Below are 25668 nucleotides of genomic sequence, written 5' to 3'. Positions count from 1 at the left end.
TGTCAAATTGTGTTATTGTTTTCTGCCTGTAAAAACTGTAATCATTCCCTCTGAAAAGCGTTTTGTGTTGATAACTGAAAGGGATTAATAAGAGTTGCATTATTTCTATGGAGACACCTGTGCTAGAAGGACAGGGGACTCACCTGGCTCTGCAGGTCATTCCTGTGCAGGTACTGACTCCACGGGTCTGGGATCTGTTCATTCTGTTCAGCGGGGAGTGTGCGAGAGTTCATCTTCAGCAGGTAGCAGCCCTGAGGTCCATACCGCTGCTTCATGTCCTCATACACGGAGTCCGCCCTGCAGAGCGAGCGGGGACACAGAGGTTGGGCTTTTCTACTTGAAAGAAAATGATGTGACGTGACCGTACTTTTGTTCGTCTCCCTCGCTGACGTCGTGCAGGAGCACGTAGTATTTGAGCGTGTTGGGGATGAACCACTTGGGCTTGGTGTACTCTCCGCTGTGCTGGATGCGGTGCTGCTCCTGGGACAGTTTGAGGAACTGCTCCACGGGGACGGCCTCACTTGATGACACCACCAGCAGGCCTGATGGGACGCGGTCGTCAAGGAAACAACGGCGCCTTTTCAATGTTCTCATGCACGTGAGGACGGGGATGCACTTTGGGGAACCGAAACAGTGGGTGAAGCACATTGGCTAAGTTCACAAGGATACAGGCGAGGTAGTGGTTGAGGAACTCGTGGTCGGAAGCAGGCATCGACTGGAGGAAGTTCTCCCTGTAAGCCTCAAACCAGGGCGTGGTCGCTAGGCAGACAAAATCATTGAGTTATTAACCTTACATTCTGGCAAAGTCTAGTGGAGTGACATCCGCTCCTGGTTGCTGCGTGAAGTAGGAAGTTAGTCACCACAAAACCCCACCTCACGTGGTGGTGCACACCCGCGGTGACATGCTCGTGTGTGTAGAAGTGTTGGAGAACCTGGGTAGGATTCCAACACGGAGAAAGGGATCTTGGCAGTTCTCGGAACCGGAACATAATAGAAGATGATTTCAAACAAAGTGATTTTAGAGAACCCAACCTTGGCTCTGGGAGAGCATAACACAATGGGATTTTTTTAAACAGAGCTCTGACAGATGAGGGTGATCACGGGAAGAACAGTGTCTTGGAGAAGACAATCTTGAGGGGAAAATGATCTGAGGAGAAGATGATGTTGGGGGAGAATTATTAAGGTGTAAAGTGGGTGAGTAGAAAGACAAAGTGTTGTTCCTGGTAAGGCAACAACTGCTGTTTGTGGAGATGGTGCAGTCCACGTGGTTCACTCACAAACCACTGGAAGACGCAACAACCTCATGGAATTGTGAGGGATCCGACTTGGAGTTCTACGTGGGATCTAAAAGTGCAGAAGGCTCTACAGCAGGGGTGTCCAAACCTTTTCCACCGAGGGCCGCACGCTAAATAATCAAAGCATGCGGGGGCTATTTTGATCTTTTTTATTTTCAAAACCAATACAATATTTTTTATTTTTTTTTACTTTTAGGGCTTGCCCTCAGTCATAAAAATGTTCCAAAAAAGTTATGGTTTTTTTCATTGCATGCTTTTAATCCCTTTTTTAAATGCAAAAACACAAAATGTGTAATATTTCCCCACAAAAAAATTCCAAGTGAAATATTTAACAATACAGTGGGGCAAAAAAGTATTTAGTCAGCCACCAAATGTGCAAGTTCTCCCATTTAAAATGATGACAGAGGTCTGTAATTGTCATCATAGGTACACTTCAACTGTGAGAGACAGAATGTGAAAAAAAAAATCCAGGAATTCACATTGTGGGATTTTTAAATAATTTATTTGTAAATTATGGTGGAAAATAAGTATTTGGTCAATAACAAAAATTCAACTCAATACTTTGTAATATAACCTTTGTTGGCAATAACAGAGGTCAAACGATTACTATAGGTCTTTACCAGGTTTGCACACACAGTAGCTGGTATTTTGGCCCATTCCTCCATGCAGATCTTCTCGAGAGCAGTGATGTTTTGGGGCTGTCGCCGAGCAACACGGACTTTCAACTCCCTCCACAGATGTTCTATGGGTTGAGGTCTGGAGACTGGCTAGGCCACTCCAGGACTTTCAAATGCTTCTTAGGGAGCCACTCCTTCGTTGCCCGGGCGGTGTGTTTGGGATCATTGTCATGCTGGAAGACCCAGCCACGTTTCATCTTCAAAGCTCTCACTGATGAAAGGAGGTTTTGGCTCAAAATCTCACGATACATGGCCCCATTCATTCTTTCCTAAACACGGATCAGTCGGCCTGTCCCCTTAGCAGAAAAACAGCCCCAAAGCATGTTTCCGCCCCCATGCTTCACAGTAGGTATGGTGTTCTTGGGATGCAACTCAGTATTCTTCTTCCTCCAAACACGACGAGTTGAGTTTATACCAAAAAGTTCTATTTTGGTTTCATCTGACCACATGACATTCTCCCAATCCTCTGCTGTATCATCCATGTGCTCTCTGGCAAACTTCAGACGGGCCTGGACATGCACTGGCTTAAGCAGGGGGACACGTCTGGCACTGCAGGATTTGATTCCCTGTCGGCGTAGTGTTTTAATGATGGTAACCTTTGTTACTTTGGTCCAGCTCTCTGCAGGTCATTCACCAGGTCCCCCCGTGTGGTTCTGGGATTTTTGCTCACCGTTCTCATGATCATTGTGACCCCACGGGATGAGATCTTACGTGGAGCCCCAGATCGAGGGAGATTATCAGTGGTCTTGTATGTCTTCCATTTTCTGATAATTGCTCCCACAGTTGATTTTTTCACACCAAGCTGCTTGCCTATTGTAGATTCACTCTTCACAGTCTGGTGCAGGTCTACAATTCTTTTCCTGGTGTCCTTCGACAGCTCTTTGGTCTTGGCCATAGTGGAGTTTGGAGTCTGACAGTTTGAGGCTGTGGACAGGTGTCTTTTATACAGATAACCAGTTCAAACAGGTGCCATTAATACAGGTAACGAGTGGAGGACAGAAGAGCTTCTTAAAGAAGAAGTTACAGGTCTGTGAGAGCCAGAGATCTTCCTTGTTTGAAGTGACCAAATACTTATTTTCCACCATAATTTACAAATAAATTCTTTAAAAATCCTACAATGTGAATTCCTGGATTTTTTTTCACATTCTGTCTCTCACAGTTGAAGTGTACCTATGATGAAAATTACAGACCTCTGTCATCATTTTAAGTGGGAGAACTTGCACAATCGGTGGCTGACTAAATACTTTTTTGCCCCACTGTATATTCAAGTAGTTGAAGTAGCTGGCGCTTTAAAAAGATCGAGAAATTGCAACATTAATTTTATAGATCATTATTTTTTGAGCAACGACATTTAAATGAAAAAAATACCACTAAAATGATTGGGGATCCAAAATGGCCCCACTCATAAAAGTGTTTTCAATGCTTAAGTCTTGAGATTAACTTCAGATTGATCCATTGATTTTAAATTTGTATCTATTATGTTTTTTTGTTTGTTTTGTGCCCTTTTTGTCAACCAAAAAACAACTAAAATTTGCAATATTTTCCCCAAAAAATAATTTGAAGTGTAATTTTTGATGTGAAATAATTCCTTAGGTCAATAATTCATAGTAAGATTGATTTTGCCTCATTGTTTTTGAGCAATAAGAGTGTTAAAGAAAAAAACTTTGTGTTATTAGAGCCAACATTGCAAATGTTCTTGTTACATTTCATGCTTTTTTTTTTTTTAAAGAGTATTTTTAGAATGTGCTGCTAAGACATTAGCTGCGGGCTGCGAATTGGCCCTACGGCCGTACTTTGGACACCACTGCACAATGAAGTGACGGGAGGGGGAAAAAAGGTAAAGGTTTGCAAGGTTCCACCACCCAGAGGAAGCCAGGGAGCGGGTCTACATGTAGCCACAGAGCCAGCAGGTGACGGGCGGTACCTGTGAAGTGCTTGGAGGTGCAGACCTCTTCTAGAGTGTCTCTCCAGGCACTGTACCAGGGGGCGCTAGCTTTAAGACAGTGATCTGACAGGTGGAAGCAGAGAGCCAGATGATGTTAGCATTGCGACATCCCCTTTCCATGCATGACACCTCCGTCAAGCAGCATGAGCAGTCTTTCATTCACTCATTCATTCATCAGCATGGGTCAGTCCACTCATATCAACATTTAGTCAAGGGACTACTTTTTGATCATTTTACGGGTGGTTGTGAGGTTACTTGAGTGATAAAGGGGAACTGGACTTTTTGCATATCATTCAATATCTCCAGGTAAAACAAGAACATGTCTTTCATTTTTAAACTTGTAAACAAACACTAGCAAAAGTCAGCTAACAATGGAAGTCATTGGATTCATGATGTCATTGAGCTCATAAATGCCTCTTTAAAAACATCCCAAAACCGCCAACAAAAACATCTTGTGACCTAAATATTAACCAAGTGTTATCAATATTGTTATTAAAAGCTCTAAAGTTTAGAGACACAACTTGCTTATGCAGCTACATTGACATATTGAGCCGGTGAGCTGCTGCATCGCCTCGGAGTTGGTGAAACTTAATTGTAGATGATAAAACATGCCTCTCACCTACAAACCAAGACGTTGGTTAACTTTGACATCCAACTTATACCAACTTATAGATGGTGAGAAAGACACGTAAAAATGCCACTTTTTTTTTTTTTAAAAGGATTATGATGAATTAATCTAAACGGGAACACATAAAGATCCCATCAGTCAGCATCCCAGTGAGAGCAGACATTGTACAGTAAGTTTTTAACTATGTTCATAGATTGTATATCTTGTTTAGCATAATAATAATAATAATAATAATAATAATAATAAGAGTAAATAAAAGTAATGATTAAAAAATACAATTTAAAAAAATTATAATATATATATATATATATATATATATATATATATATATATTTACATATATACTTACATTATGTATATATGACATGTTATTATGAATGTTACTACATGATATATATACTTACATCATGTATATATTACATGTTATTATGAATGTTACTAGATATTACATTTATACTTACATCATGTATATATTACATGTTATTATGAATGTTAATAATAATAATATAATAATAATAATAATAATAAGAGTAAATAAAAGTAATGATTAAAAAATACAATTTAAAAAAAATTATACATATATATATACATTTACATTTATACTTACATAATGTATATATTTCATGTTATTATAAATGTTACTACATGACATATATACTTACATCATGTATATATTACATGTTATTATGAATGTTACTACATGACATATATACTTACATCATGTATATATTACATGTTATTATGAATGTTACTACATGACATATATACTTACATCATGTATATATTACATGTTATTATGAATGTTACTACATGACATATATACTTACATCATGTATATATTACATGTTATTATGAATGTTACTACATGACATATATACTTACATCATGTATATATTACATGTTATTAACTGCACAAAAGTATTGGGACACTTAGGACAGAACTTGACAAAAGTATTGGGCCACTTGGGACTAAAACTTGACAAAAGTATTGGTAGTCTGGACAAAAGTATTGGGACACTTAGGACTAAAACTGGACAAAAGTATTGGGACACTTAGGACTACCACTGGACAAAAGTCTTGGGACACTTACACTGGACAAAAGTATTGGGACGCTTAGGACGAAAACTAGATTAAAGTATTGGGACACTTACACTGGACAAAAGCATTGGGACACTTAGGACTACAACTTGACAAAAGTATTGGGACACTTAGGACTACCACTGAACAAAAGTATTGGGACACTTCGGACTAAAAGTAGACAAAAGTATTGGGACACTTAGGACTACCACTGGACAAAAGTTTTGGGACACTTACACTGGACAAAAGTATTGGGACACTTACACTGGACAAAAGTATTGGGACACTTACACTGGACAAAAGTATTGGGACACTTAGGACTACAACTTGACAAAAGTATTGGGACACTTAGGACTACCACTGGACAAAAGTCTTGGGACACTTACACTGGACAAAAGTATTGGGACACTTACGCCTAAACTTGACAAAAGTATTGGGACACTTAGGACTACAACTGGACAAAAGTATTGGGACACTTCGGACTACCACTTAACAAAAGTATTGGGACACTCAAGACTAAAACTGGACAAAAGTATTGGGACACTTAGGACTACCACTGGACAAAAGTCTTGGGACACTTACACTGGACAAAAGTCTTGGGACACTTACGCCTAAACTTGACAAAAGTATTGGGACACTTAGGACTACAACTGGACAAAAGTATTGGGACACTTCGGACTACCACTTAACAAAAGTATTGGGACACTTAAGACTAAAACTGGACAAAAGTATTGGGACACTTAGGACTACCACTGGAAAAAAGTATTGAGACACCTACACTGGACAAATGTATTGGGACACTTAGGACTACAACTTGACAAAAGTATTGGGACACGTACTACTAAAACTGGACAAAAGTATTGGGACACTTAGGACTAGTTATGAATGTTACTACATGACATATATACTTACATCATGTATATATTACATGTTATTATAAATGTTACTACATGACATACATACTTACATCATGTATATATTACATGTTATTATGAATGTTACTACATGACATATATACTTACATCATGTATATATTACATGTTATTATGAATGTTACTACATGACATATATACTTACATCATGTATATATTACATGTTATTATGAATGTTACTACATGACATATATACTTACATCATGTATATATGACATGTTATTATGAATGTTACTACATGACATATATACTTACATCATGTATATATTACATGTTTTTATGAATGTTACTACATGACATATACTTACATCATGTATATATTACATGTTATTATGAATGTTACTAGATATTACATATATACTTACATCATGTATATATTACATGTTATTATGAATGTTACTACATGACATATATACTTACATCATGTATATATTACATGTTATTATGAATGTTACTACATGACATATATACTTACATCATGTATATATTACATGTTATTATGAATGTTACTACATGACATATATACTTACATCATGTATATATTACATGTTATTATGAATGTTACTACATGACATATATACTTACATCATGTATATATTACATCTTATTATGAATGTTACTACATGACATATATACTTACATCATGTATATATTACATATTATAAATGTTACTATATGACATATATACTTACATCATGTATATATTACATGTTATTATGAATGTTACTACATGACATATATACTTACATCATGTATATATTACATGTCATTATGAATGTTACTACATGACATATATACTTACATCATGTATATATTACATGTTATTATGAATGTTACTACATGACATATATACTTACATCATGTATATATTACATGTTATTATGAATGTTACTAGATATTACATATATACTTACATCATGTATATATTACATGTTATGAATGTTACTACATGACATATATACTTACATCATGTATATATTACATGTTATTATGAATGTTACTACATGACATATATACTTACATCATGTATATATTACATGTTATTATGAATGTTACTACATGACATATATACTTACATCATGTATATATTACATGTTTTTATGAATGTTACTACATGACATATATACTTACATCATGTATATATTACATGTCATTATGAATGTTACTACATGACATATATACTTACATCATGTATATATTACATGTTATTATGAATGTTACTACATGACATATATACTTACATCATGTATATATTACATGTTATTATGAATGTTACTAGATATTACATATATACTTACATCATGTATATATTACATGTTATGAATGTTACTACATGACATATATACTTACATCATGTATATATTACATGTTATTATGAATGTTACTACATGACATATATACTTACATCATGTATATATTACATGTTATTATGAATGTTACTACATGACATATATACTTACATCATGTATATATTACATGTTGTTATGAATGTTACTACATGACACTTACATCATGTATATATTACATGTTATTATGAATGTTACTACATGACATATATACTTACATCATGTATATATTACATGTTATTATGAATGTTACTACATGACATATATACTTACATCATGTATATATTACATGTTATTATGAATGTTACTACATGACATATATACTTACATCATGTATATATTACATGTTATTATGAATGTTACTACATGACATATATACTTACATCATGTATATATTACATGTTATTAACTGCACAAAAGTATTGGGACACTTAGGACAGAACTTGACAAAAGTATTGGGCCACTTGGGACTAAAACTTGACAAAAGTATTGGTAGTCTGGACAAAAGTATTGGGACACTTAGGACTACAACTTGACAAAAGTATTGGGACACTTAGGACTACCACTGAACAAAAGTATTGGGACACTTCGGACTAAAAGTAGACAAAAGTATTGGGACACTTAGGACTACCACTGGACAAAAGTTTTGGGACACTTACACTGGACAAAAGTATTGGGACACTTACACTGGACAAAAGTATTGGGACACTTACACTGGACAAAAGTATTGGGACACTTAGGACTACAACTTGACAAAAGTATTGGGACACTTAGGACTACCACTGAACAAAAGTATTGGGACACTTTGGACTAAAAGTAGACAAAAGTATTGGGACACTTAGGACTACCACTGGACAAAAGTTTTGGGACACTTACACTGGACAAAAGTATTGGGACACTTACACTGGACAAAAGTATTGGGACACTTACACTGGACAAAAGTATTGGGACACTTAGGACTACAACTTGACAAAAGTATTGGGACACTTAGGACTACCACTGGACAAAAGTCTTGGGACACTTACACTGGACAAAAGTATTGGGACACTTACGCCTAAACTTGACAAAAGTATTGGGACACTTAGGACTACCACTGGACAAAAGTCTTGGGACACTTACACTGGACAAAAGTATTGGGACACTTACGCCTAAACTTGACAAAAGTATTGGGACACTTAGGACTACAACTGGACAAAAGTATTGGGACACTTACGCCTAAACTTGACAAAAGTATTGGGACACTTAGGACTACAACTGGACAAAAGTATTGGGACACTTCGGACTACCACTTAACAAAAGTATTGGGACACTTAGGACTACCACTGGAAAAAAGTATTGGGACACCTACACTGGACAAATGTATTGGGACACTTAGGACTACAACTTGACAAAAGTATTGGGACACGTACTACTAAAACTGGACAAAAGTATTGGGACACTTAGGACTAGTTATGAATGTTACTACATGACATATATACTTACATCATGTATATATTACATGTTATTATGAATGTTACTACATGACATATATACTTACATCATGTATATATTACATGTTATTATGAATGTTACTACATGACATATATACTTACATCATGTATATATTACATGTTATTATGAATGTTACTACATGACATATATACTTACATCATGTATATATTACATGTTATTATGAATGTTACTACATGACATATATACTTACATCATGTATATATTACATGTTATTATGAATGTTACTACATGACATATATACTTACATCATGTATATATTACATGTTATTATGAATGTTACTACATGACATATATACTTACAGCATGTATATAAAACAATGGAGGCTTTTGGATGTTTTTCCGAACGCTTTAAAGGCGGAATAGAGCCAATACCGAATAGCTCTATTGTTAGCTGACTTTTACTAGAGTTTAATTACGAGTTAGAATGCCTAAAAAAGAACATATGTGTTCTTGTCTTACATAGGACTGTGAATGATAGGCAAAATTCCCCAAAAAGTGGCGATCCTTTTAAGAGGCTGCTAGATTGTGTCCTTCTCCTTGCATGAACCTTCAGCAGCTTTGACATGTGCTGGTGTTAGCAGGATGGTGGAAGGTCTGACCTCCTCCAGGGGAGGGTAAGGAAGCATCAGGATCCGAATGCTTGATCACTGCGGTCAAATAGTCTGAATGTGATCTCTGAACTTGATCACTGTGGTCAAATAGTCGGAATGTGATCTCTGAACTTCATCATGTTTTAGCTGAGCAACATCACAGAACCACAATTTATTAGCAACGCTGTTATCGTCTGCTACTTCAACTAGGAAGGAGTCATTGTGTGCTATCAAGAAATACTCAGACAATCTACTTGAAGTGGTTGAGAAGCCCCCCAGGTGTGTTCTTACCGTTGAAGCTGAGGTCATAGTCCGTCGCTGTGACGGTGGCGGACACAGCGCCCTCCTGTGGCTGGCAGGATAACACCACCTCATTGAGGCGGCGCCGCCGGGCGGGGCTGAGGTTGCCGGACGGCGTGCTGGCGCTGGTCACTACATTGTTGACACAGATGCGCAGGTTTTTCACCACCTGCAGCTGGTTGTTAGGATCCCGGATGTGGCCTGTGAGAAGAATCAAACACTAAATGATCATTGTATTTAAAACAACTCAAACTTAATATCCATTCTACTCTGGTGACTACAGTATGTTGACATACCTTCAATGCCACTGATACATTTGCTGGTACCAAGAGGACACACACACACACACACACACACACATACGACACTTATTGCTCTTCTCAAAGAGCAGCGAGTCCATCGACAAGCATCGAGAATCTCATATGTGACGTCAGAAAAAAGATCATTTGTATTTCTGAACATATTTGTTTTGCTTGTCATGTTTTTTTGCACAGATGACATGATGACTTGTTGGGGTGTCTGAAGTGTGCTATTTGCTTTTTTTTATTGCTACGCAGCATAATCTAGAAATTAAAGCTGCAAGCAGCATTGGTCGGGCCCGCGTATTTGGCAGGTGCTAGTCCTAAGTGTCCCAATACTTTTGTCTACTTTTAGTCTGAAGTGTCCCAAGACTTTTGTCTAGTGTACCTACCTTGTCTGCATTGTGTGGGCACGTTGGTGCTTCCTGCTTTTAAGCAGCCATCTTAAAAAAACAGCAGCGCAGCGGGTCTTTGAAGGGTCATAAAATCAAAACCGGAGCAGTTAGAAAAAAAGCGCTTCTGTCATTGTAATCACAAGGGTTCAATCTCTCTCCTGTGTTAGTTTGAAGGCGAAACGACAAACGCGCTCAGAGGAGTTTGTTTTTGAAGGAAGGTGACCGGTTTTTACAAAACATTTGTTTTGAAGGGGGAATAGCAAACTTCCTGTTGATTTTTTGCTGGGGGTTGTCAAATCTATGAAATGTAGGTCTAAGTGAGACCTACGGAGAGGTTTTTGTTTCATGTCTCTCCGACCTTCCCAGTGGGAGTTAGAGGCAGTTTTGTCATTTCTTTCTTCCGAGGAGCAGTTTTTTCTCCGTTTTATTCAAAAATTGCTCCAGAGCGTAATTTTTAAATTTGGGGTTAGGTTTTTTTATTAGATCGCAATTTTTGCCAGTCCTGATGTGTGCGTTCAGTTTGGTGAGTTTTGAAGCGTGTTAAGGGGGTCAAATTACAGCTCAAAGAGGCAAAAGTTACTGTTTTTAGTACTTTTTTGTCTTGAAGGGGGAATTGCCAACTTCCTGTTGATTTTAGCCCGACAATGTACTATTATGAAATGTAGGTCTAAGTCAGACCTACATAGAGGTTTTTGTTTCATGTCTCTCCGACCTTCCTAGTGGGAGTTATAGGCAGTCTAGTTTTTTTTTTTCCTAGGGGGCGCTAGAGCGCAATTTTGAGTTTTGTGGTTCGTTTTTTTTTTTTAAAAGGCAATTTTCGCAGGTCCTGATGTGTGGGTCAAATATGGTGAGTTTTGAAGCATGTTAAGTGGGTCAAATTACAGTTTAATGTGGCGGCGGAAGAATAAAGAATAAAACCTTACAAATACAATAGGTCCTTATGTCCCATTGCATAAGGACTCCCGCTTTTGCAATGGGCCATGCGGGCCCTAATAACATTTCAACGACTCAGAACATTATGAGAAAGTATTCACGCCACGCCCAAAAATCCAAGAAAATTGGCATCTCCAAACTAAAACAGGAGTGTATTTTAGGGCTGCAACTAACGATTAATTTGATAATCGATTAAGCTGTTGATTATTACTTCGATTAATCGATTAATAATCGGATAAAAGAGACAAACTACATTTCTATCCTTTCCAGTATTTTATTGAAAAAAAACAGCATACTGGCGCCATACTTATTTTGATTATTGTTTCTCAGCTGTTTGTACATGTTGCAGTTTATAAATAAAGGTTTATAAAAAAAATAAATACAAGAAAATTATAAAAATTACCAAAAAACTAAAAAAAATTGTCTCTGCGCATAGATCCAACGAATCGATGACTAAATTAATCGCCAACTATTTTTATAATTGATTTTAATCGATTAGTTGTTGCAGCCCTAGTGTATTTTTTAAGTTAAGGCCAGTGTTAGCATGCTAATAAACAAAGCTAAGGCCAGTGTTAGCATGTTAACAAACAAAGCTAATGCCAGTGTTAGCATGCTAACAAACAAAGCTAATGCCTGTGTTAGCATGCTAACAAACAAAGCTAAGGCCGGAGTTAGCATGCTAACAAACAAAGCTAAGGCCAATGTTAGCATGCTAACAAACAAAGCTAATGCCAGTGTTAGCATGTTAACAAACAAAGCTAATGCCAGTGTTAGCATGCTAACAAACAAAGCTAAGGCCAATGTTAGCATGCTAACAAACAAAGCTAAGGCCAATGTTAGCATGCTAACAAACAAAGCTAATGCCAGTGTTAGCATGTTAACAAACAAAGCTAATGCCAGTGTTAGCATGCTAACAAACAAAGCTAAGGCCAGTGTTAGCATGCTAACAAACAAAGCTAATGCCAGTGTTAGCATGCTAACAGACAAAGCTCAGGCCACTGTTAGCATGCTAACAAACAAAAGTAAGGCCAGTGTTAGCATGCTAACAAACAAAGTTAAGGCCAGTGTTAGCATGCTAACAAACAAAGCTAATGCAGTGTTAGCATGCTAACAGATAAAGCTAAGGCCACTGTTAGCATGCTAACAAACAAAGCTAGGGCCATTGTTAGCATGCTAACAAACAAAGCTAATGCCAGTGTTAGCAAGCTAGCAGACAAAGCTAATGCCAGTGTTAGCATGCTAACAGACAAAGCTAAGGCCGCTGTTAGCATGCTAACAGACAAACCTAAGGCCACTGTTAGCATGCTAACAAACAAAGTTAAGGCCAGTGTTAGCATGCTAACAAACAAAACTAATGCCAGTGTTAGCATGCTAACAAACAAAGCTAAGGCCAGTGTTAGCATGCTAACAAACAAAGCTAATGCCAGTGTTAGCATGCTAACAGACAAAGCTAAGGCCAGTGTTAGCATGTTAACATACAAAGCTAATGCCAGTGTTAGCATGCTAACAAACAAAGCTAATGCCAGTATTAGCATGCTAACAGACAAAGCTAAGGCCGCTGTTAGCATGCTAACAGACAAACCTAAGGCCACTGTTAGCATGCTAACAAACAAAGTTAAGGCCAGTGTTAGCATGCTAACAAACAAAGCTAAGGCCAGTGTTAGCATGCTAACAAACAAAGCTAATGCCAGTGTTAGCATGCTAACAGACAAAGCTAATGCCAGTGTTAGCATGCTAATAAACAAAGCTAATGCCAGTGTTAGCATGCTAACAAACAAAGCTAATGCAGTGTTAGCATGCTAACAAACAAAGCTAGGGCCAATGTTAGCATGCTAACAAACGAAGCTAAGGCCAGTGTTAGCATGCTAACAAACAGAGTGAGGTGTTCAGGTACAGACACCTGCTGTCAAAGTTAGCTGCCTAGTCAAGTTAGCTGCCTAGTCAAGTTAGCTGCCTAGTCAAGTTAGCAGCAAGTTAGCTGCCTATTCAAGTTAGCAGCAAGTTAACTGCCTAGTCAAGTTAGCTGCCTAGTCAAGTTAGCAGCCCAGTCAAGTTATCAGCAAGCTAGCTGCCTAGTCTAATTAGCAGCAAGTTAGCTGCCTAGTCTAGTTAGCAGCAAGTTAGCTGCCTAGTCAAGTTAGCAGCAAGTTAGCTGCCTAGTCTAGTTAGCAGCAAGTTAGCTGCCTAGTCAAGTTAGCAGCAAGTTAGCTGCCTAGTCTAGTTAGCAGCAAGTTAGCTGCCTAGTCAAGTTAGCAGCAAGCTAGCAGCAATGTCAGCGGGCTCCGGGCTGCGGGCGCCTCGCAGCAGCCCGCCCTCCGGACGCCGACAGCGCCGCTACAGAGTCGCTCGTACCTTCGGAAGTGATCCGGCAGAAAGGCCGCAGCAGTTGAGCAAAAGTGAGGTTGTTCCTGCGAGTCACTGCCTCCGCCTGGCCGCTGCACAGGACGGCCACCATGGGCACGAAGGAGTCCTGGACCAGCTCCTGCACCGACTGAACACACTGGGCCATGACGTCACCTCACCTCACAACAGATCCAGGCTAATGTCCGTAAGGGGGGGCCGGCTGATGTCTGTAAGGGTTAGGGGGCAGCAGGCGTCACGTCGCGGACCAGAAGTGCAGCTGTGTGCGGTGGACGGCGGCCATGTTGGCTAGGCGGCACACTTCCGGTGTGACTGAGTGATCACGTGACGCGTGTGTCACAACACTTCCTTACAGAGAATTAAAACAAGAACTTTCATATTAGCTCATTTTCTGTCATTATGTTTAAATACTGACGATCTACTTTGGTCAGAAACATTTAAGTCCCATCTTCAAACTCATTTGTATACTCTAGCCTTAGTTTAAATAGACCCCCCTTTTTAGACCAGTTGATCTGCCGTCTCTCTTTTCTGCTAGAAGAGGAGCACAGATTAGGTGACCACAGATGATGCACCAGTTGTCCAAAGTCAGGACCCAGGGTGGACCACTCATCTGTGCATCAGTTGAGGACATCTCTGTGATGCTGACCTGTCCCCACTCAAGATGATCTCCTGCGGGCCCCACTATGGACTGGACTCTCACTATTATGTTAGATCCACTATGGACTGGACTCTCACTATTATGTTAGATCCACTATGGACTGGACTCTCACTATTATGTTAGATCCACTATGGACTGGACTCTCACTATTATGTTAGATCCACTATGGACTGGACTCTCACTATTATGTTAGATCCACTATGGACTGGACTCTCACTATTATGTTGGATCCACTATGGACTGGACTCTCACTATTATGTTAGATCCACTATGGACTGGACTCTCACTATTATGTTAGATCCACTATGGACTGGACTCTCACTATTATGTTAGATCCACTATGGACTGGACTCTCACACTATTATGTTAGATCCACTATGGACTGGACTCTCACACTATTATGTTAGATCCACTATGGACTGGACTCTCACTATTATGTTAGATCCACTATGGACTGGACTCACACTATTATGTTAGATCCACTATGGACTGGACTTTCACTATTATGTTAGATCCACTATGGACTGGACTCTTACTATTATGTTAGATCCACTATGGACTGGACTCTCACTATTATGTTAGATCCACTATGGACTGGACTCTCACACTATTATGTTAGATCCACTATGGACTGGACTTTCACTATTATGTTAGATCCACTATGGACTGGACTCTTACTATTATGTTAGATCCACTATGGACTGGACTATCACTATTATGTTAGATCCACTATGGACTGGACTCTCACTATGATGTTAGATCCACTATGGACTGGACTCTCACACTATTATGTTAGATCCACTATGGACTGGACTCTCACACTATTATGTTAGATCCACTATGGACTGGACTCTCACACTATTATGTTAGATCCACTATGGACTGGACTCTCACTATTATGTTAGATCCACTATGGACTGGACTCTCACTATTATGTTAGATCCACTATGGACTGGACTCTCACACTGTTATGTTAGATCCACTATGGACTGGACTCTCACACTATTATGTTAGATCCACTATGGACTGGACTCTCACACTATTATGTTAGATCCACTATGGACTGGACCCTCACACTATTATGTTAGATCCACTATGGACTGAACTCTCTCACTATTATGTTAGATCCACTATGGACTGGACTCTCACTATTATGTTAGATCCACTATGGACTGGACTCTCACACTATTATGTTAGATCCACTATGGACTGGACTCTCACTATTATGTTAGATCCACTATGGACTGGACTCTCACACTATTATGTTAGATCCACTATGGACTGGACTCTCACTATTATGTTAGATCCACTATGGACTGGACTCTCACACTATTATGTTAGATCCACTATGGACTGGACTCTCACTATTATGTTAGATCCACTATGGACTGGACTCTCACTATTATGTTAGATCCACTATGGACTGGACTCTCACTATTATGTTAGATCCACTATGGACTGGACTCTCACACTATTATGTTAGATCCACTATGGACTGGACTCTCACTTTTATGTTAGATCCACTATGGAATGGACTCACACTATGAACTAGATCCACTATGGACTGGACTCTCACACTATGAACTAGATCCTTGTGCAGCCCTTTGAGACACTCATGATTTAAAGCTCTAGAAGAAACCATTGACAATCATATTTGGAAAAAGCATGTTTGTTTTCAATAGGATATAAAATAATCAGTTCCAGGGTGAAGATGTGGCCATCATAAAAGTTTTACTGTACATGGAATGTTTTAATTTACATTTCAATGTTCTTTAGTTTCACACAATTGTAAAAAGAGGCGTTGCAGTGATAACACAATCAAATGTTAATGTGTGGTGTGTTCATTTGTGTCTTTGATACGAAAGCTTCTTTTTTCTTTTACACAGAATTTGTTGCGTTTTTATTCTGCAAACTGATTTTTTTTTCTTATCAAATTATGCTGATCATTTCATTGAATTTCGATTTTTTTTTTTAGCAAAATGTATATGTTTAAAAAACTGTTTGTTAAAATACCGTATTTTAAAATAAATAGAGTAAAAATTTAGTGTAGAAAAAAAAATTGAGGTGCAGAAAAATGTGAAAAAACTCAAGACTCACTTCTTGTAAATTAATACTTAAACCGGGGGTCCCCAAACTTTTTGACTTGGGGGCCGCATTGCGTAAAAAAAATTTGGCCAGGCTCTCTGTGTCTGTGTGTGTGTGTGTGTGTGTGTGTGTGTGTGTGTGTGTGTGTGTGTGTTCCTCACACATTAATTGAGCGCGTAGACGTCACGTTATTTATGGGAAAATGCATTTTTAGACAATATGATTTGTCTGAGCAGCTAGGAGACCCCGAGAGTAATAAGCGATAGAAAATGGATTAGAAAGGACAAATAAATAAATAAAATAAAAAAACAATTTTTATTTTATTTTTTTAGCTACAGACTTCCCTCGGGCCGGATTTTGGACGCTGGCAAGCCGTAGTTTGGGGACCAATGAGGTGCTTCAGTCTTAAATGACCAGAAGTGCGTCTTGAGTTAAAGTTAAAGTAGCAATGATAGTCTCACACACACACACACACACACACACACACACTAGGTGTGGCGAAATTATTCTCTGCATTTGACCCATCACCCTTGATCACCCCTTGGTAGGTGAGGGGAGCAGTGAGCAGCAGCAGTGGCCGCGCCCAGGAATCATTTTTGGTCTTGAAGCAACAAATATTTCTGCACTGAAGTTTTTTTTACACAGTTTTTTTTTTTTTACATTACATTTTTTTCAATGAAATTGTAAGCAAAATCACAAAATTCAAACGCAAAAAAGTCAGTTACAAAAATTCAGTGTCAAGAAAAAATAAAATAAAATTAACCTCCGCAGCTTATGTGATGTAACTTCCTGTGGTTTTGTTTGACTGAACAAAAGGATGGTCCCTGACATCACATCGCCAATGCAAAGTATCAATGTCGCTGTTGACAAGAACAACGACATCTTGGACGCAGTCAGTCAACTTGGTGCTCTTTCAGCTTGTCAGTCAGGAGGTTATTTTATGTTACGCAAAATACGGCGAGCGTGGGTGGTCTTCAGGGCCCCGAGAGCCCCCTCCAGCACGGAGATGAAGTGCAGGAGGGTGCTGAGGTCCACCTGGAGAACCCTGCTGCTGTGTTCCGTGCAGGAACCGCGTCCACGTGTCAGGAGCAGCCTGGTGGTCAACATGGGCGCCACCATCTGGCGGAGGGAGCGACTCGCCAACTGGGCAGAAGTGGAGTGCGAAAGCATGACACTGACCTGCGTCAACAATGCTGACTAAAAGTCGTTTTTTTTTTTATACGCACCTGTACATCCAGTCTCCACTCCATGTTATGGTAAGCGGGCAAGTTGGAAGGAACCAGACTCAAGATGCTGCGGATCTCATTCTGATTCTGCTGGTACATCTGTCAAAGAAACCAATCAACATATACAGGTAAAAGCCAGTAAATTAGAATATTTTGAAAAACTTGATTTATTTCAGTAATTGCATTCAAAAGGTGTAACTTGTACATTATATTTATTCATTGCACACAGACTGATGCATTCAAATGTTTATTTCATTTAATTTTGATGATTTGAAGTGGCAACAAATGAAAATCCAAAATTCCGTGTCACAAAATTAGAATATTACTTAAGGCTAATACAAAAAAGGGATTTTTAGAAATGTTGGCCAACTGAAAAGTATGAAAATGAAAAATATGAGCATGTACAATACTCAATACTTGGTTGGAGCTCCTTTTGCCTCAATTACTGCGTTAATGCGGCGTGGCATGGAGTCGATGAGTTTCTGGCACTGCTCAGGTGTTATGAGAGCCCAGGTTGCTCTGATAGTGGCCTTCAACTCTTCTGCGTTTTTGGGTCTGGCATTCTGCATCTTCCTTTTCACAATACCCCACAGATTTTCTATGGGGCTAAGGTCAGGGGAGTTGGCGGGCCAATTTAGAACAGAAATACCATGGTCCGTAAACCAGGCACGGGTAGATTTTGCGCTGTGTGCAGGCGCCAAGTCCTGTTGGAACTTGAAATCTCCATCTCCATAGAGCAGGTCAGCAGCAGGAAGCATGAAGTGCTCTAAAACTTGCTGGTAGACGGCTGCGTTGACCCTGGATCTCAGGAAACAGAGTGGACCGACACCAGCAGATGACATGGCACCCCAAACCATCACTGATGGTGGAAACTTTACACTAGACTTCAGGCAACGTGGATCCTGTGCCTCTCCTGTCTTCCTCCAGACTCGGGGACCTCGATTTCCAAAGGAAATGCAAAATTTGCATGGTTGGGTGATGGTTTGGGGTGCCATGTCATCTGCTGGTGTCGGTCCACTCTGTTTCCTGAGATCCAGGGTCAACGCAGCCGTCTACCAGCAAGTTTTAGAGCACTTCATGCTTCCTGCTGCTGACCTGCTCTATGGAGATGGAGATTTCAAGTTCCAACAGGACTTGGCGCCTGCACACAGCGCAAAATCTACCCGTGCCTGGTTTACGGACCATGGTATTTCTGTTCTAAATTGGCCCGCCAACTCCCCTGACCTTAGCCCCATAGAAAATCTGTGGGGTATTGTGAAAAGGAAGATGCAGAATGCCAGAGCCAAAAACGCAGAAGAGTTGAAGGCCACTATCAGAGCAACCTGGGCTCTCATAACACCTGAGCAGTGCCAGAAACTCATGGACTCCATGCCACGCCGCATTAACGCAGTAATTGAGGCAAAAGGAGCTCCAACCAAGTATTGAGTATTGTACATGCTCATATTTTTCATTTTCATACTTTTCAGTTGGCCAACATTTCTAAAAATCCCTTTTTTGTATTAGCCTTAAGTAATATTCTAATTTTGTGACACACGGAATTTTGGATTTTCATTTGTTGCCACTTCAAATCATCAAAATTAAATGAAATAAACATTTGAATGCATCAGTCTGTGTGCAATGAATAAATATAATGTACAAGTTACACCTTTTGAATGCAATTACTGAAATAAATCAAGTTTTTCAAAAATATTCTAATTTACTGGCTTTTACCTGTATATAGTCCAACTCGACCTATGTGGGCTTACAAAAAGCATTGTGCAGAAAGAAATACCTGCAGGAGAGTCTGACAGAGGTCGTCACCAAAGTCCAGAGCCAGCACTGAGTCCAAAAAATCCACCTCAGAAAGCTAAACACACAGAAACAAAAAGGAGTGAGCCAAGTGGTCCATCCCGTGTAAAGTGCTGAGGTGTCACCGTGTGTTTGGAGCTCTCGGTCATGAGGAACATGAGGCCCTCCACGCCGTGCTGCACCATCTCCACGGGGACAGACAGTTTCCCTGCAAGTAGTAGAGCATTGTGGCTAAAGAGCATAGCCCCCTCCTCTCGCCTTTAATCGTGTGCTTTTTGGGACGTGTGCGGACAAAAGACACATCTTTGTTTTGTCTACAACAGTGTTTTTCAACCACACTGGTGTGCCATAAGATATTGTTTGTTGTGATGTGGGAGATGATGTAATTCCACCTAATTGGGTTAAAAATATTTTTTGCAAACTATTAATTATTGCCTGTGCTGTCGGTAGGTGGCAGCATGTAGCGTATTGCTTTGTAGATGTCGGGAACATGGTTTCTGGTGCAGGTAAAAAAATATCTAATGCTTAAATCAAAAATAAACAAAAGGCATTAAAGGTTAGGGATGACTATGCAAAATGAAACTAAAACTGAACTGGCTGCAAAGTAAACAAAAGCAGAATGCTGGACGACAGCAAAGACTTACAGCGCGTGGAGCAGACAGCGTCCACAAAGTGCATCCATCCGTACACGACATGACAATCAACAACAAAAATGGAGCGCAAGACAAGAAGTAAAACACTACACACAGGAAAACACCAAACAACTCCAAATAAGTCAGGGTGTGATGTGACAGGTGGTGACAGTACACCTACTTTGAGACAAGAGCTATAGTGATGCATGGCTAGTTATTGTTATTATTAAGTTGTCGGAGGCAGATATTTACATATATCCGAATTTAAGTTGTACTTCTTTTATTTCATAGTCATATTTGAAAACAGCTGGTGTTTTCCATTTCTTCTCTTGCTGCTCTGTCTGCAAGTAAACTGTGTGTGTTAACCTTGAGTTCTTTGGAATGTGTTTTGACTAGCATTTGTTTTGTCTACAGAGAGGGGACGAGAGAGAGAGGGTGGTGGGATCGGGAAGACAGACCATTTTGGGGCGGCGCAATAGAATGTTCTATGGTTAGACTGGTCTATATTTGCAAAGCTTTGAAAATATACAACAAAATACCTATTCTGTCTCTGGTGGTTTTTCAACTCAGCTTTAAGTGTCGTAAAGAGCTTGGGAGCGACTTGTGACTTGAATTCCCTGGGAGGAACAACTGGTCCAAAACGCAACACTAGTCACGGTTTGAATTTATATCCAACAATTGCGAGGACGACTTTTTACTGTCAATATCGGCTGCTGAGTTTAATTTTTTTAAGGTTTTCTTCTGGTGGTGTGCCTCTGCATTTTTTCAATGAATAAAATATGCCTTGGCTTAGAAAAAGTTGAAAAACACTGCACTAGTGTGCCCTGAGATATTGTCTGGTGTGCCGTGGGAAACTATGCAACTTCACCTAATTGATCCAAAAAATAATTTTTGCAAATCAATAATTATAATGTGCCGTTCCTTAGTGTCTGTGCTGTGTGGAGCTCGGCGGGGTAACCACGTAATACTCCGTGTCACTAGGTGGCAGCAGGTAGTTCATCGCTTTGTAAAAGTCGGAATGTGTCGGGTGAGACGAGGACGGTTTGTTGTGATCCCAATATGCAGACCACAGCGTGCAGGTAAAAAAGGTATGTAACGCTTAAACCAAAAATGAACAAAAGGGAAAGGAAAAGGTACTGAAGCTTAGGGAAGGCTATGACAGTAAAACTGAACTGGCTACAAAGTCAACAGAAACAGAATGCTGGACGACAGCAAAAACTTGCAGCGTGTGGAGCACAAAGTACATCCATACATGACAATCAACAATTTCCCCACAAAGAAGGATAGCAAAAGCTTAAATAGCCTTGCTTGCTAACACATAGCAGGTGCAGGAATTAGCGTTCAGGAAAACAGGAAAACACCAAAATAAGAGCACAAGACAAGAACTAAAGCACTACACATCGGAAAACACCAAAATAAGAGCACAAGACAAGAACTAAAGCACCACACGCAGGAAAACACCAAAATAAGAGCGCAAGACAAGAACTAAAGCACCACACACAGGAAAACACCAAAATAAGAGCGCAAGACAAGAACTAAAGCACTACACACAGGAAAACACCAACAAACTAAAAATAATGCACAAGGACCTGGTGGAGTTTCATTTTTTAATGTTTTCTGCTGGTGGTGTATTTTTAAATGAAAAAAAAAAGTGCCTTGCCTCAAAAAAGGTTGAAAAACACTGATCTACATTGTCATTCCCTCATGTATAAACATCATCAATCATTCCCACATGTATAAACATCATCAATCATTCCCACATGTATAAACATCATCAATCATTCCCACATGTATAAACATCATCAATCATTCCCACATGTATAAACATCATCAATCATTCCCACATGTATAAACATCATCAATCATTCCCACATGTATAAACATCATCAATCATTCCCACATGTATAAACATCATCAATCATTCCCACATGTATAAACATCATCAAGCATTCCCACATGTATAAACATCATCAATCATTCCCACATGTATAAACATCATCAATCATTCCTACATGTATAAACATCATCAATCATTCCCACATGTATAAACATCATCAATCATTCCTACATGTATAAACATCATCAAGCATTCCACATGTATAAACATCATCAATCATTCCCACATGTATAAACTAAGGCTGAAACGACGCGTCGACGTAGTCGACGTCATCGGTTACGTAAATACGTCGACGCCGTTTTTGTGCGTCGGCGCGTCGCATATTTACGTCACTCTACTTTACTGTCATGGCGGAGCGCAAAGCAGACGATGTGAGCGAGGGGAAAAAAGCACGCCAAAAGTCGTCAAAAGTGTGGGAGTATTTCAATAAACGGCCTAATAATGTTGTTGTATGCACACTGTGTCGAGCGGAAATGGCCTATCATAGCAGCACAACGGCTATGAACGAACATTTGAAAAGAAAACCCCCGACAGCGTTCTTGCCATCACCATCAACAAGTCAATCGTCCGCGTGCGTATACGTTGTCATTATTACACAAAAACATGAATGTGTCATTTGTATCTGCGTTGTAAATTCATAAACTAAAGCACCGTTTCGCTCTGAGAGGCGCGTTTGGCGTGCCTGTTCAGTGTTTACAAAGACGCGCTCCTCTTTAACGCTGTGGAGAGGCGGCGGCGGCGAGCGAGCGGCGAGGCGGGGCGCGCCGGGAGCGACGCCGCAATCGTGCCCAGGTGCGCGATCCGCGCAGTTGGAAGAGAAAAGACTTTGTGTAAAATTAAAAGATTGTAAACCTGGCAAAGCCGTCTGGCGTTCAGTCTGTCGGTCCTGAAAGAACCCCACGGCACAAGACGTGTCACAAACGCTAACGTTAATTAGTTGTGCAAATACCTTTTACAACATTAACAGTTACATATACTATGTACAAACCAACAATTAACTTTCACTTTAATCATACTATCATTGTTGTGTTATTAAGCAAAATAAGCAATACTTTTACTTTTGTTGAAATGTTTACACTGTACACTTTTTTGTATTGGATGTTTAGCTTTATTTTTGCACATTTTAGCAAATAAGCAATACTTTTACTTTTGTTGAAATGTTTACACTTGTTACAGAATATTTCCGTTTTGCACTTTTTTGTATTGGATGTTTATCTTTATTTTTGCACATTTTAAAGCAAAATAAGCAATACTTTTACTTTTTAAATGCTTATACTATTCCAGAATATTAAGATTTGCACTGGATGTTTACTTTTATATTTGCACATTAAAAAGCAAATAAGCTACTTTTAATTTTGTTAAATGTTAAAAGTTTTAAATGTTTACATTGTTACAGAATATTTTGTCATGTTGTTGTCAATGTTGACTGACTAGTGGCCATACTTTTTTTTTTTGTAAATAAAAGCCATGCCTTTTGAAAAAACTGGCCTACATTTATTTTTTCCTCATTTTAAATAATAAAAAAAAATCGGTAAAAGGAAAAATAATCTATAGATTAATCGAAAAAAATAATCTATAGATTAACCGATTAATCGAAAAAATAATCTATAGATTAATCGATAGAAAAATAATCGTTAGCTGCAGCCCTAGTATAAACATCATCAATCATTCCCACATGTATAAACATCATCAATCATTCCCACATGTATAAACATCATCAATCATTCCTACATGTATAAACATCATCAATCATTCCCACATGTATAAACATCATCAATCATTCCCACATGTATAAACATCATCAATCATTCCCACATGTATAAACATCATCAATCATTCCCACATGTATAAACATCATCAATCATTCCCACATGTATAAACATCATCAATCACATGAGCCACACAGTCAATATCAATGCTTACTGGCAGCTCCCTCATAGACTTTTGGGCTAGCTCCTTTCCTCAGGAATTCCAAAGCGATGCGGCCAAACTCTCCAACAACTGACAAGACAAACAAATATAAGCTTTAAATGTATTATTGTTTTCAAAAAGACTGACATGATCAATTTCAGCTGCTGCTTCTCCTGCCAACATGGCGGCGTAAACAAACCTAGTCACGTGATGCCCGCAGCTAGCATCTTTGTGAAATAATTAGCTTTTTAATACTTCTATTTACGAGAAACTTGGAACAAAAAAAATAAACGACAATCACAACACAATACTACACAACACAATACTAAACAATGCAACATTTAAAAAAAGTAACTTAAGCTGTATGTCTGCTATGCTATGACTCAGCACTTCCGGTCACAGCCGCCGATGAGCTGAATTGTGCAAGCAAGACTCGCCTGCTGCGTCCACTTCGTGCAGGAAGCTGAGATGTTCCTTGTGCTCTTCACACAAAACCAGCAACATTTTCACTCCCAAGTCTTCCAAAAGCAATCCTCTACACATTTATTTCCCCGCACTTCAACCGGAACGAGTCCCGTGCTTTTCTTTCTTCTTCTTCTACGCTGGCGTCTGCAGCAGATGTCTCTTATTTTGTGGCTTTACTGCCACCCTCTGGTGGTAGTTAAAAGCATAGACATGTTCTAAGGGTACGCAGCATGGAGCGCTACTGCCTACTGGCGCTGACGAGACGCGGGGCCGCCATCTTGGAGTGGTGATCCGCTCCACTCAGTGCAATTCATTTGGCAGGAGCAATGAACTGTCAACTCATTTTACCTCACTGAATACCACTGATTTTCACGCGCTTTTTCGTTATACGTGTAGCTAAGATAAAGGACACATGTTTTATTATTCATAGTTTGCTTAACAGTAATAGAATATTCTTATATGCTATAAGTGACCATAGTCATAGTCTTCCCAACGTGTCCTGGGTCTTCCCCGCGGCCTCCTACCGGTCGGACGTGCCCTAAACACCTCCCTAGGGCGGCGTTCGGGTGGCATCCTGACCAGATGCCCGAACCACCTCATCTGGCTCCTCTCCATGTGGAGGAGCAGCGGCTTTACTTTGAGCTCCTCCCGGATGGCAGAGCTTCTTACCCTATCTCTAAGGGAGAGCCCCGCCACCCGGCGGAGGAAACTCATTT

The 25668-nt window shown here is 39.3% G+C and overlaps 2 protein-coding genes across 3 annotated transcripts in view; both read right to left on the bottom strand.

Annotated features, from left to right (window-relative positions):
- The window catches only part of trappc8 (trafficking protein particle complex subunit 8), a 47861-nt gene extending 33260 nt beyond the window's left edge, over nt 1-14601 (bottom strand). Inside the window, exons 1-6 of one of the 2 annotated variants that reach the window (XM_061978461.1) lie at nt 14282-14601; nt 10294-10503; nt 3897-3980; nt 670-759; nt 368-542; nt 144-297 (exon numbers count right to left, since the gene is read on the bottom strand). In XM_061978461.1, the coding sequence (XP_061834445.1) occupies nt 144-297; nt 368-542; nt 670-759; nt 3897-3980; nt 10294-10503; nt 14282-14438 (870 nt within the window). In that variant the 5' untranslated portion in view covers nt 14439-14601. The remainder of the gene's footprint in view (nt 1-143; nt 298-367; nt 543-669; nt 760-3896; nt 3981-10293; nt 10504-14281) is intronic. The other variant, XM_061978462.1, reaches the window with a different exon arrangement.
- A 2733-nt stretch (nt 14602-17334) lies between these two features.
- On the bottom strand, nt 17335-25110 carry commd2 (COMM domain containing 2). Its single transcript, XM_061978643.1, has 6 exons — nt 24925-25110; nt 24500-24577; nt 20173-20255; nt 20031-20105; nt 18260-18358; nt 17335-18176 (listed from the first exon to the last, which is right to left on the bottom strand). Exons 1-6 carry the CDS (start codon nt 25028-25030, stop codon nt 17967-17969), a joined length of 651 nt encoding a protein of 216 aa, XP_061834627.1. The 5' UTR covers nt 25031-25110; the 3' UTR covers nt 17335-17966.
- Between the last annotated feature and the right edge of the window lie 558 nt (nt 25111-25668).

Source organism: Nerophis lumbriciformis, linkage group LG18 (genome assembly GCF_033978685.3).
Source record: "Nerophis lumbriciformis linkage group LG18, RoL_Nlum_v2.1, whole genome shotgun sequence".
In the NCBI taxonomy this organism is placed as follows: Eukaryota; Metazoa; Chordata; class Actinopteri; order Syngnathiformes; family Syngnathidae; genus Nerophis; species Nerophis lumbriciformis.
This window is presented reverse-complemented; position numbering and strand designations above follow the sequence as displayed.